Raw genomic sequence first — 12,609 nt, forward strand, 5'->3', positions numbered from 1 at the left:
CGATCTCGCCGAAATGCGCATGTGCGTAGCGGTCCGAGCCGCACTTACGCTGTTCTTACGATAAGTGTACAGTTTCGCGTGGCGGGTAAAAAACGGCATCCGCGTGGCGTTCGAATCGTAGAAGGACAGCAACACTGGCGTAGCCGCCTCCCCTCCTCGAAATTTATCAATTTGGCATGCGTGTATATACAAGCACACATACAAACACACGTACGAACGTACAGAAAGGGTGGTTGAAGCCCCCCTCTCCCCCCTTTCCCTACGAACAAAATTACTGGCTATGCCCCTGCACAGCAAGGAACTTAGTTGCTGAGATGCATGGAAGACGGAAAATGAATAAAATTGAGCAGTGACAAAAAATTTCGCTTGCCCACCACCCCATCCTAAGAGCATTCTCAAAATATGCAATGCATAAGTCCACCCCCCCCCCCCCCCCACGTATCTCGCTAAAGCCCCCCCTCGCTTGTTGTGAGTGCCTCGCAGTAAAAAAATTCTGATTCCACCCATCTCTTTCCCACCCCTGCTTGCACCTCTTGGTGCAAGCAGGAAAGGGAAAGAGACACGATGGTCCTCAGCCTGCAAAGGGGTGTTCCTATAGGCACTGGACATTTCAAGATGTCCTGAAGGGCCCATGATAACGAGGAGGGGCGTGCTACGACTTTTCACTGCTTCCTGCGAGACACGGGGCTGTTTATCATGCAGTGACACACACGGACGGACGGACGGAAAAAACTTTATTAAGAAAAAAGACACCTGCAAGGTTGCCGGCCCGGGCTCAGGCCACCCGGGCATTATGTGGTGGAAAGGCTGTGCCTCACTGCACATAATGCCCAGGTGACACACACCTACAATTCACGAGACGTTCAGGCGCAACAATCGGCGGCTATGTATGCCAGGCCATTGCCTCCTTTATTAGATGCCTGAGGAGTGGCTCGAGCTCCCAGTGTAACCAGCTTGCCTTGAGTTCTTAACAAACGCCGCGAGGTAGTGCTCGCGACTGCCACTATTGTCACGTCATCTGCTGAGCGTTTTTGTCCACGGCCCATAGAGGCACACCAGTCGAGAGTTCTTCGATTTTGGCAACTGTGTGCGGCAGTTTTGGAGGTTATACGAGATGCCAACGAGCTCATTAATGCTATCGCATTAAAACTACTGGAGTGTCCACCGCATGTGGCACTAGCAACCAACACTAGTGGAAAGGAGGAAAAGGAAGAGATTTGGCAGCTGGTTTTACGGTCATGCGGCAGGCATCTAGTCTAGGAGGCAATGGCTAGGCTAACCCACCTGCTGCAATGCCTCCACCACCACCACCGCTGGGTGAAACGTGGTCAATGCAATTCTGTACTTAGTGTGCTCCAACTGGTGTTTACCAATCAGTGAAATGAATGGGATCACACACTAGTTCATTGAAATGTAGCAGCTTGGTCCTGATGTTATGAGTGGATTGCAAGCTCACAGAGGACTTGTCTTTGCTTCTCCGTTGCAGCTTATGGCAAAGTGTTCCTGGTGCGCAAGGTGGGCGGCCAGGACCATCACAAGCTGTACGCCATGAAGGTCCTGAAGAAGGCGACCATCGTGCAGAAACAGAAGACCCTGGAGCATACGCGCACCGAGCGACAGGTCCTGGAGGCCATCCGCCAGTCTCCGTTCCTGGTGACGCTCCACTACGCCTTCCAGACGGACGCCAAGCTGCACCTAATCCTCGGTACAGACCTTGGCGTTTGAAAAGATTTACAAAATATTGAATTCAGAATAGTACAGTAAGACAAAATACTCACAAGAAAGTACTATTTCGTTGCTTTGAAGGTACCCCAACAGGGGTGTAGCCAGAATTTTTTTTTTCCTTTGGGGGAGAGGGGGCGGGGTTCCGATATTAAATGTCATTCATTTATAGTGCAAGCACCTTACTGTGCATGTGACATAGCACGGGTGAGGAGTATAGTAAAGAAAAACTAGTCTACCACCCCGATGAATGCCACTTGCTTCAGGTAAGGAATAAGCTTACAAAGTGCATATATATATACACATACAAAATGTAGAAATTTCTATGGGGAGGGAGGGGGGGGGTTTGAACCCACCAACCCAGCCTCCTAGCTATGCCACTGAATAAAAAAAAAGCACTTTCTTGTGAGACTTGAAAAGGAGGCTAGCAAATAGGTATACTGTGAGAAACCCTTGTTGGTGCACAAGATGACAAAGCTGTACCATAACATAAGGCACAATCTGTATTTTCAAGTTTCTGCCCACAAATGTGGGCGAGTTTGAGTTAACCCAGCTTCACTGCCTGCTTATACTTAGCAAAGAAATTGTACCTATAGCAGCCAGAAGATTTGGTGTTACGCTATGTTGCTGAGGGATCGCATTTTCCTGCCCAAGAATTTCAAATAATGAGTTACAAGATACTCCCAATGTACTCACTAGAGTTACATCAAACATACTCCTCCCTTAAGGTATTCAAGATACTCCAAAGTAGTCTAAAAAAGTATTTAAGATAGAGTAACTGACATTTCTTGAGTGTGAACATTGTTGACGTGCAAGCATGTGTGAACACTGATGACGTGTGAACGTTGTTTATGGCGTGTGAACATTGCTTTTGTGAATGGACATTTTCATGCAAAAATTTCGCATTACTTTATCGTTATTTACAACTTCACGATGAAAACTGTCATGTAAGAGGGTAGCCAGAGCCATACCTGGGCACCAACCTCTCCCTAAATACATTTAATAATAATAAAAAAACTGTGCTACTGAGTACTTATGACATGTAGAGGTCTGCGTAAACCTTATGGTTTGTTCTTTACTTTCAAGACTATGTCTGCGGTGGCGAGCTGTTCACCCACCTCTTCATGAGGGAGCACTTCACGGAGTCCGAAGTCCGTTTCTACATAGCGGAGATCGTGCTGGCTCTGGAGCACCTACACAAGGTGAGAACTAACATTGGGAGCCATTAGCACCTGCCCCCCTTGACGCCCCCTTTTTTTATTCCACAGCCTATGGTTTTTGATGAATGAAAATAGCGTGAGAAAACCTAGGACGGGACGAAGAAGGCTACAGCACAAGCGCATACTAACAAATGAACTTTTGTTGGTTATTCATCATGAATTACCAGCTCGCCCAGCAATCTATTTTTCTAAGCCTACAGTTTCTGTTTCACATATGCTGAAACACCAAGCCCTTTCTAGAGGTGAGTGGGGCAAATACGTAAAACAGTAAAAAAAATAATTATTAAGCTATGCAATGCTTTCGTGAAAACAAGAAGAAAATAGGAAGAAGTTTAATCCTGAGTACACAGCGCAAAAGTTGCAACCGCGTTGTATCGCCAGACACACACACAAAAAAGAAGCAAACGATATCTCCCGGAAAAATGCAGCCTTCTACCCACATGATATCAATGGTGAAGGTGGTTCCAGTTGTTTGTTATTCGTGGTATACTAAACAAAACATGAAACCTGTTTGTGTCAGAACGTACTTGTGTCAAAACCTATTCGTGTTCCCTAACAGTGGCTATTTGATTGGAATACCAAATCGGAGTAAAACAATGTTCAATTCAATATTTGGAAGTTTCAAATTTTGCACACCCCTAGTACTAACTGCCGTTAGTAAACACAGCGTTGGTAACAAGCACAAAGTATACAGCTTTTCAAATTCTCACGCCAGGGAGGCGCCATATTGAAATGCGCGCCGTCTAACGTGCAAGATTGGCGAAATCGCCATCTTGGGCTGCGCGTACTCGAACCGGCGCGCTATCTGTTGGTGTGAGGTCCCTGCTAAAGCCTGTGTTTGCTGATTTTTCGTTTCTTTAAGCTGTTTTGTTTGGTATCGTCGCTGCCATTGACTTATTCGTCGCTGTCTGAACCGTTCAGCGGCGCGCATTCGCCCGTGCGACGCAAGAATTAGCTCCGCGTCTGCGAACGGCAGTGCTTCGTCGTCGGTACCAGTAGCAGCCAGCGTAGTACCAGGTCGATCACGGCGTGAAGTGTTAATAATCGGTAACTAGAGCGTTCTTGCAGCTGTCTACCGCTTTCCTTTATTGGCGTACTAAATGTCTATGGATTATCCATCAGTTTCAAACCTCCGCGCATACTCGTTCCCGGCGCGTAAGTTTGTCAGCTGTAAACTGTAAACACCGCACAATCCTTCTTCACAGATACAGTTTACCCACATTCACCCCGACGACGTCGAAGACTAGGTCGAGGAGACCTGTGAGTGGCCAGAAATACCGCGAGCGAACATTGCTTATATCTCGTTGAGGCGAATGCGTGGGGTCTTCGCCAGGTGTGCAACTACGAGGCACTGGAGTCGCGCAGCTACGTGCAGTTTGACTGTGTGGGTCAGTCGCTGGCGCACAGTGTGAAGGAACCAGTCGTGCTGGTGAAGGGGAATGTGACACTGTCGCAAGCCGTGAACAGCAGGCCCCATCGCGCGTGGGTTTCCGCGAGGCCGTCCGCTGAACTACGGCGCGCGCAGGCTGCACATGCGTAACCGGGCAAGGCGGAGTTTGCAGCCGTGTCGGCCGCTGTGTTATGGACGATATGAAGTGTGAATCCGCAACATTCTCACGAGTTAGTAGGTGAGTCATCAGTGGCTTGCGTACCTTTCTTTCCTATCTAGGATGCTGCTTGGGAACGTTGTTCTCGTCGTTTTTCTCGCCGCGAACGAAATACCAGGAACAGAGGCGTGACCAGGGCGACACGCGCAAGTTCTTACTATTTAGTGAAGCCACCCACTGCTGCCGCAATTCAGGCGACGAAGGAAAACGATGCAGCGCGAACATGCCACACTTGCACTCATCGCGTGGCGTACATGCGCTGAAGACACACGATTGCGCCTTAAATATTTCTCTTCCGCTGCTTGTTCGTTCACCCGTACACGACACAGTGATGACCAGATGACTTGCTATGCGAATGCAGTAAATTTTCTGCCATGGTAGTCACTTCGTATCGGACACAGGCGCATAACACAGTCACACAAACGCGTACCGAAGCAACACACACACAGCACTGGCGCAGTCCAAAGCACGGAAGTTTTTCCGATTTACCGACGCCACCCATTTCTTCTGCAGTTCCGGCAACGACGGAAAGTGATACAGCGAGAACATGTCACACTTGCAATCCTCGCGCGGCGTGCTGTGCTGCGGGCACACAATCACGCCTAAAATGTTCCTTTTCCGCTGATTGTTCGTGCACCCGTGCACGACACAGTGATGGCCAGACGATCGGTTATTTGAATACGCACCGTTTCCGGCTATAACAATCGCTTTTTATGGCAAAGAAGGGCCTAATTCACACACGACATCCAAGCGTACCAAGCGTACAGATACAACATACGCAGCCCAAAGCGCGATGGCAACACTGAAAACATACCCTCGACCCCTGCAGCGCACTGGTGCGAGCATGGGTGCGAGAATGCTCCTGTGAAAAGGTGTATAAGAGGTAATGCCCGTTGTCAGTGGTGTTTTTTTATAGGCTCCAAAGTATGTATAGGTGTTATGAGTGTAGCAGAATTGTCATTTCCACAAGTGAGTTCGTATGTACTGTTGTAGTACCAATAACAACAATAACCCGCAATAACCCGCAGCACTAATAGCAACAATCCACACTAACATACAGAGGTCATCAAGACAATGGTGTGTCACAAGCATTCCTTTTGTCTTTCATCTATGTTTATCTTTCTTTACAGAGCTTAGTCAAATGCGGTACTGAACTGAGAAAAGAAAGGTTACTTTATTTTGTGCAATTTCAGCCTCCTGTTGTTTCAAAACTGAGGTTTTCTTAATGACACCGTATTGTACGTGATATGCACTCTCTGAACGTGGACCCCTACTCTTTTCCCACTTTGCACGAGTGTGTCTTGACAGCTAATCTCCAAAAAGCCATTGTCTTTAAATATGAGAAATGGCCACTCTCACAATGCGCATACACCAGATGCAAATCACAAGAAGCAAACCAAAGACCTATAAAAGTCCTGTGGGAGAACAGCCACGGCTAACAATTGAGGGTAAAGCCTAAGAGAACACTGTGGCCTACTGCCTACTGTGGTCCTTTTTTTTATTGTCCCGGAGGTGGGAGGGGGGTTGCAGAACTTTCCGTGCAGTGCTGACCCTGCATACACCATTATCTAAGTGTCACCTAAGAAGGAAGCGATTTTGCACGCACGGCTTCTTCGCTCAAAATTCGTCTCGCCATCAGCCCGCCACCGATTCTGCATTGTTTGAACGAGAGAAAGCATCAGTTGACCTCGAATTACTGCGGCAACAGTTGGGAGGTAAGGGGAGGGGGGTTGCTCAGTGGAACCACGTAGCCTTCCAGTGGCAAGGTTAGATCCGGGGGTGAATATTAAAAAGAGTGTCTGGCAGGGGTAGTCCTTGGGGAGCGTATCGTGACGGCATCTTCTCTTGTCTTCGAACAAGGAAGTGTTGTGCGTACCCGTGCCTTCGCACCTCGAGGGCCCACTGTGCACTAAACACATTGAAGCGAAAGTCAAAGGAACATGGCCGTTCTCATATCTCTTAATGTCCTCCGAGCGAAGTGTCTTTTGTGTCCGAGCTTTAAAGCGTTGTGTTACAAATGGGTTTATCACCAGTACTGCTGATTTGTGTGATTGCATTCTGTGCTGCAAGATGGCTTGAGGGGGTGGGGTTTCCCTCTGGCCTTCTAGAAATGGAAAAGTTTGACCAACGAGTTAGCTACAGTTGAGAACAAAATGTTACCTAGCATTTCTATGTAGCTAACTCTCACGGCAGATTGTCAATGCTTGTGCCACATTTGCCTTGTCTCATTACTGTAGGTTTTTGTCGCGATGAACTTTGTTTGACAAGTGGGGTGGTCAAATCAGGCCAAATTAAAATTTCTTGACCAAACTCGGTTTTGTACGGCTTTACAATGTCATGTAGTGCTTTGGGAATCTGGGCAGCTCATCCCATGAGTGAACCGAGAAAATATTGGAGCCTTTCCTGTTAATGAACACAATCTTATGGACTATTATATGTTGTGTTTTGTGTTCATTATTTAAAAAAAATATTATCGGTAGAAAATTTTAAATGGAATCAAAGAAAGTAGCCCCTAACAAACTGTGACAAAGGTGCAAAGATGGCAGTAATTTTAAGAAATGTGTCTTATAATTTCTGTTTGAAAATACGCAATACAGTCGAACCCTAATTTATCAAATCTGAAGGGAACCACAAAAAAGCTCTATGTATAGGTAATTCGATATATAAAATACTTTTGATATCAAAAATATATTCAAGGGCATTTTACAACTGTTCGATATAAGCAATTATAAACAATAATTAGTTATATGTGGGTTCGATATATGCGGGTTCAACTGTATATAAATTGATGCTTGAAACTGACTGGCCTGTTGAATGTCGCACTCAGAAATTTCTAGATTGAATTGGCCACAAAAGTGTTATGGGTTGTTTCCTATGGGTTGTTTCCTGAGTGGCATATGGCAGTGCACACCGGGTGAAAAGATGAACACGAAAACAAAAGAACACAAGCGCTGAACTTCAACTGGCATTTATTTAAGTAGGCACTCTTTGACGCATGCGTTTTTTTTGCACATGAAGAGAGCCTAGTACGTAGATGAATGCAAAAGCACCATAATGATCAGCAGCCACACAGCAAAAATGAACAGGAATATGTAACTATGTCACGTGCTTTTACCGAAAAACACTTACCTAAAAACATAAAAAGTTTGTCATATTTTTCTCTGACTAGTAGGCTGTTGTTGTCGTTATCATTAAATACATATGGCTTCACTTCGTGGCACCCCCATCTGATATGCATCTTCTCTCTCCCGTTCCCCTTCTTTTGTGTTTCGCAGCTGGGGATAATCTACCGTGACATCAAGCTGGAGAATATCCTCCTCGACAGCGAAGGACACATCATCCTGACAGACTTCGGACTGAGCAAGGAGTTCCTTCCACACGAGAAGGCAAGTAGCGGCGGCAGGCAGACCCCGTGACCCACTTTCGCGGAAACCCACCGCGTATTCACCCTCTCCCCCCTCTCCTCTCCACACTCGTCCTCCTCGCCTCATGCCAGCCATCGCGACCGTTCCCTCCCTCGCTTTCGTGTCGTTCGCTTCCTTCTCGGAAACTGCCGAGCGGAAAAGAAAACGCGGCAGCGATCGGGTCTGCCTTGTCCTTCGAAGGGGCGTCCCGCTGCCGCACGTTTTCTTCCGGAGTCACACCTGTTAAGTGCTCCCGTGGCTTTGAGCTGTTGTTGATGGTGATGCAAGGGGAAATTCCTCGTTCTTGTTTTTTCGCCGTTGTTCGCGTCGTCATTTTGACGAGGCCTTCTTCCAAGGCGGGAAAAGGCATTGCGGTCTGCTTGACTCGGCTAAAGGGACTGTCCTTGGAACTTGGTTTTCGCACTGCTGTGGAGCTCTTAAGCTTCAGCACATTGCTTAGACATGCTGGATTGAGCAACACTTTGTCAAAAAGAAAAGAGAAAGAGAGAAAAAAAAGAAAAGAATGGAGAAACGTACATTGAACAGTGCGAATTTCAAACATATGGTTCCAGCCGATTCAAGAAGTCAAAAAGCATGACTGGTCATATTGCAGTTGGACTTTAATCATTACCGATGGTTCTTAGCTGCCTTTTACCAACCCAAGCAGGTTGGCAATTGCTGGTTGTACTGGTAATCAGTTCAATGCAAATATGTACTAATGTCATTTAGGTATAACGCCAAACTGTTGATACCCCACACAGTTAAGATGTATTCACAATCAAAGCTTCGGTAATTTCCAATTTGTGTGACACGTTGAGCATTTCATGGCACATCAAAACAGCAGTGAAATGCTGGTATGGATGTTATACCATGTACTTTATTGCAGTCTATAGATTTCTGTTCGATTATTTTATTTATATTTATTTGCTTATTCATTTATTTGTTCAGAAACCTACAACGTCCTCTTCGTCATCATAGCCAGGGGGTGTCACACAACAGCAAAATAATAATGCCTAATTAAACATAAAATTAACAATGAAAGCAAACTTGTGCACAAACAGGTAGCTATCCATATTCAAATAAAATGCTCATTGTGTAATGACGAAAGAAACTTTTGCAGTGTAGCACTCATAGCATTAATCCCCTTTCACAAACCCCGGCCAAGAGGCCAGTAAGGTATCTAGGTATCTTTACTGATTGATTGATTGAACGATTGATTGGTTGATGTATTCAAGAACATCACAGTTTCTTAATGGAACAATATGGGGAGAAGGTTACATAAAAAATTAAATGCCAAGATCATGTCGCAAATGTTTTGGAGTTTGCAGCACAAGTAATCGGCACATTATCAGTGCAAACAGCAAAGCTATTAAAATATTGAATGCACTGGTCCTGTCAGGGTAGTGTTCATTAGGCAACTAAAAACCCAGGAAATGAGCAGTAAATGGAATTATTCGACACAAGACATCACTCAGTGCCAAGGCTAAAATAAGACCAGCAAGAGCGAAACATTTAGCTCAAATCAAAACATCGTGATACAATTGCTAAATATTTGCAACTATGTGAACCTAATGAAAAAAAATGTGTGAGGCACTATGCAAAGATGGCATGCAGTTCCTTCTTGAATGTATCAGGGTTGCGCATATCGACCACTCTATCTGAAAAACCATTCCAATGTGATATGCACTGAAACCCACATATGTTGAACCCACATGTAAGGAATTGTGTACATCGAAACGTTGTGAAATCTCCTTGAATCCCCGAAGTACGAAGCAACGTACTTCGCTACGCTAGTGGACAAGCCCGGCCAGTAGTAGTGACATCTGATGTAATCGTACGTTTTCTGAAATCCCAAGTGTCCGGCGGTCATGTTGTCGTGGTATGCCTTGAGGACTTGAGCTCGAAGAGAGCGAGGTAGAATGGGCACCCAGCGTTTACTGTCAGTATATAAAATATTTTATATATTGAATTACCTATATGTGTGTGTGTGTGTGTGTGTGTGTGTGTGTGTAGAACACTTTTGTGATCCCTTTCAGATACGATATATCCAGGTTCGATTGTAGCAGCGCGTGGCAAAGCTGATAAACTAAAAGCTCTTGTTTGGCCGAACAGGCATTTCAAGCTTCGGCAGTCGTGAAGATGACGAGATGTACGATGGGCATGAGCAAGCATTAGCGTAGAAGTGTGATGAGTAATAAATTAATGATCTGCCATCCAATTTGTTTCCTCTTCCAGGACCAGAGGGCGTTCTCGTTCTGTGGCACCATAGAGTACATGGCACCCGAAGTGGTGCGCGGTGGAAGTGCGGGCCACGACTTCAGCGTCGACTGGTGGAGCGTCGGGGTGCTGACGTTCGAGTTGCTCACGGGCTCGTCGCCTTTCACGGTCGAGGGCGAGCGTAACAACCAGGCCGAGATCTCCAAGTGAGTGTGGCTTTGACCGCGAAAACTCAAGGTTGACATAGACTCACTTGCGAATGTTCATCATACCATAACTTCGTTGTAGAAAGCAGCACAAAGAAATGGAGACAAGGAAAGTACCACACTAATACCGTTTGTCTGATATAATGCGGTACCAGTTTTCTCAGCAAGCCACTCTTCTGAATATCATAACTTTTGTTCAAATGGGCTTAGAACATCCATTTTTGCTGCATGATGGCCCTTACAAGTGCAAGAAACCCACGACACACAAGAAAGAAGTACCAGAGAGGACGAGCACTCACTTCGAGCTAAAGTTTATCTGAAATTAGTGCTCCTCCTGTCTGGTTCTTCTTTCTTGTGTATCTTGCGTTCTTTGCACTTCTATAAGTACCATCATGGATCTTTACAAACTCGCCCAGCTATCTGCTCTTCTAAACCACTTTTGTTGTACCGCACACAGTTTTGATTCCAAATTATTGTGCTATGCTGATTTGCTTCGCAACTCTCTCAGTTTAGGAAAAATGTCATGCTTCTCAAAAAGGCTCATAAAATGTTTGATATCTTAAAAATTATGTGGCCTGCTAAAAATATAATTACATATTTGAAATCAGTCCACAAATGTACATAAATTTACCAAGTTTCATCACAGTCGATCAAAATTTTTACAGAATATTTAAAGACCCATGTTCCTCCTTAAGGGGCCATTAAACCGACACTAAAGCAAATCATTAAATCAGTTCAGACTGATACATTATTTTCTCAGAACCTCGTCGTTGTTAATTTTGCTGTCATTGGTTCATTATTGGAAGGGAAAATAGAGGACAGCATCATTTTTTAATGTCGCACTGAAACTTGACCAAGTACCCGAATGTAGATGCAACGTTGTGGGTTTCAAGAGTCTGTTTTGTATTTTGGAAAATAGGCTCAACAATGTTTCCTGTAACTTGCAGTGTAAAGGGTCCGGATCCCTTAGAAGTCAATTTGCTCTCGTCCATGCTTATTTCGCTAACGCTACTTCTGAAACTCAAATGATGAACCCATAATTCCAGGGTGTTAGAATTAGTGTGTGTTGACCACAATGGGTAGCTATCTTAGTGCTGTTCATAATCCTGAATTATGATGAGCGTGTCAACAGCACCGAAATTGCACGTCTGTGTGATTTGTGTTGCTGCATATGGCCTGCATGTCTTAGATGTGCAAGCCTTCGTCAAGCCATATGGACATTAGCTTCTACTTCTAGTCTTAATGCTCATTCATTCATTCATTCATTCATTCATTCATTAAGTGAGTGACTGAACACCATAATGGGTCAGTGGCTGCGTTCTTTGTGACCAAACACGCGGCTGCAGACTCAACTCACGGTCACCGCGATTGCATTTCGACGGCAGTGGAATGCAAGAACGCCTGTGTACATAGATTTTGGTGTATCTTAAAGGACCACAGGTTATCAGACTTAGACGCATGTCTGAGGACCACAGGTGATCGATGTCAATCTGTTGTCCATTATAGCCAGCGTGTTGACTTGTGACATTTGACCCTGTAATTTGATTTGACATAGGTCAGTGAGAGATGCCATCAGCTGGCTAATGCCTGTGTGAAGGATAGGAGAGCCAGAATGTGTGTACCACCATGAAACCCCCATTTCAGACCGATACGTCCCGAAAATCCCGAAGATGCAGAGGAGTGGGACAATCAGTGTATGAGGTGAGCAGAGTGTATTGGGTGAGCAGATGAGGGCGTGCGTGTGATCGTCGGTGAAACTTTTTTAACTCTTCAAGCTCCGCCCAGCTGGCCCGTTCGTGGCTGAAACTTTCGCTGCAAAAACGGATTCTCACGAGAAACGCATACTCTCCTGATGGTTGTTGACCGAGGAGTGTCGTCCGAGGACGAGTGTCTCGGTCCCACCGCGCGTTTTCCGTTTTGGAAGCTTGGAAGACTGTGTGGTGCTCCGCGATGTGAGCCGCCGTGCTGCGTAAAAATTTAATGTTTGCCACTAGCCGCGTCTGAACAAAAGAAAACTGGCAGTGAGCATTCGTGGCGACGCGGCTGTGCTGTGCGTACGAAGAACAAAAATGTTCGGCATTTTGTGCCGTGACTATCTTTTGTGTTCGTATCTGTAGCACTGCCACATCGGCGCACGTGTGTGTTGGTATCTCCCATCTTTTGCATCTTCATCCTCATCTTCATCTGCATCTTTATCTGTCTTTACGCCATCCTATCACTCTAACAACGAAGG

The 12,609-nt window shown here is 45.5% G+C and overlaps 1 protein-coding gene across 2 annotated transcripts in view; it reads left to right on the forward strand.

Annotated features, from left to right (window-relative positions):
• Positions 1–12,609, forward strand: part of LOC119373230 (ribosomal protein S6 kinase alpha-5) — a 225,243-nt gene that overhangs the window by 196,219 nt on the left and 16,415 nt on the right. For both annotated transcript variants that reach the window (XM_037643240.2, XM_037643241.2), the window contains exons 3-6: positions 1,487–1,705; positions 2,809–2,924; positions 7,825–7,935; positions 10,189–10,376. In XM_037643240.2, coding sequence (XP_037499168.2) covers positions 1,487–1,705; positions 2,809–2,924; positions 7,825–7,935; positions 10,189–10,376 — 634 coding nt within the window. The remainder of the gene's footprint in view (positions 1–1,486; positions 1,706–2,808; positions 2,925–7,824; positions 7,936–10,188; positions 10,377–12,609) is intronic.

This window comes from Rhipicephalus sanguineus, chromosome 11 (genome assembly GCF_013339695.2).
Source record: "Rhipicephalus sanguineus isolate Rsan-2018 chromosome 11, BIME_Rsan_1.4, whole genome shotgun sequence".
Classification (NCBI taxonomy): domain Eukaryota; kingdom Metazoa; phylum Arthropoda; class Arachnida; order Ixodida; family Ixodidae; genus Rhipicephalus; species Rhipicephalus sanguineus.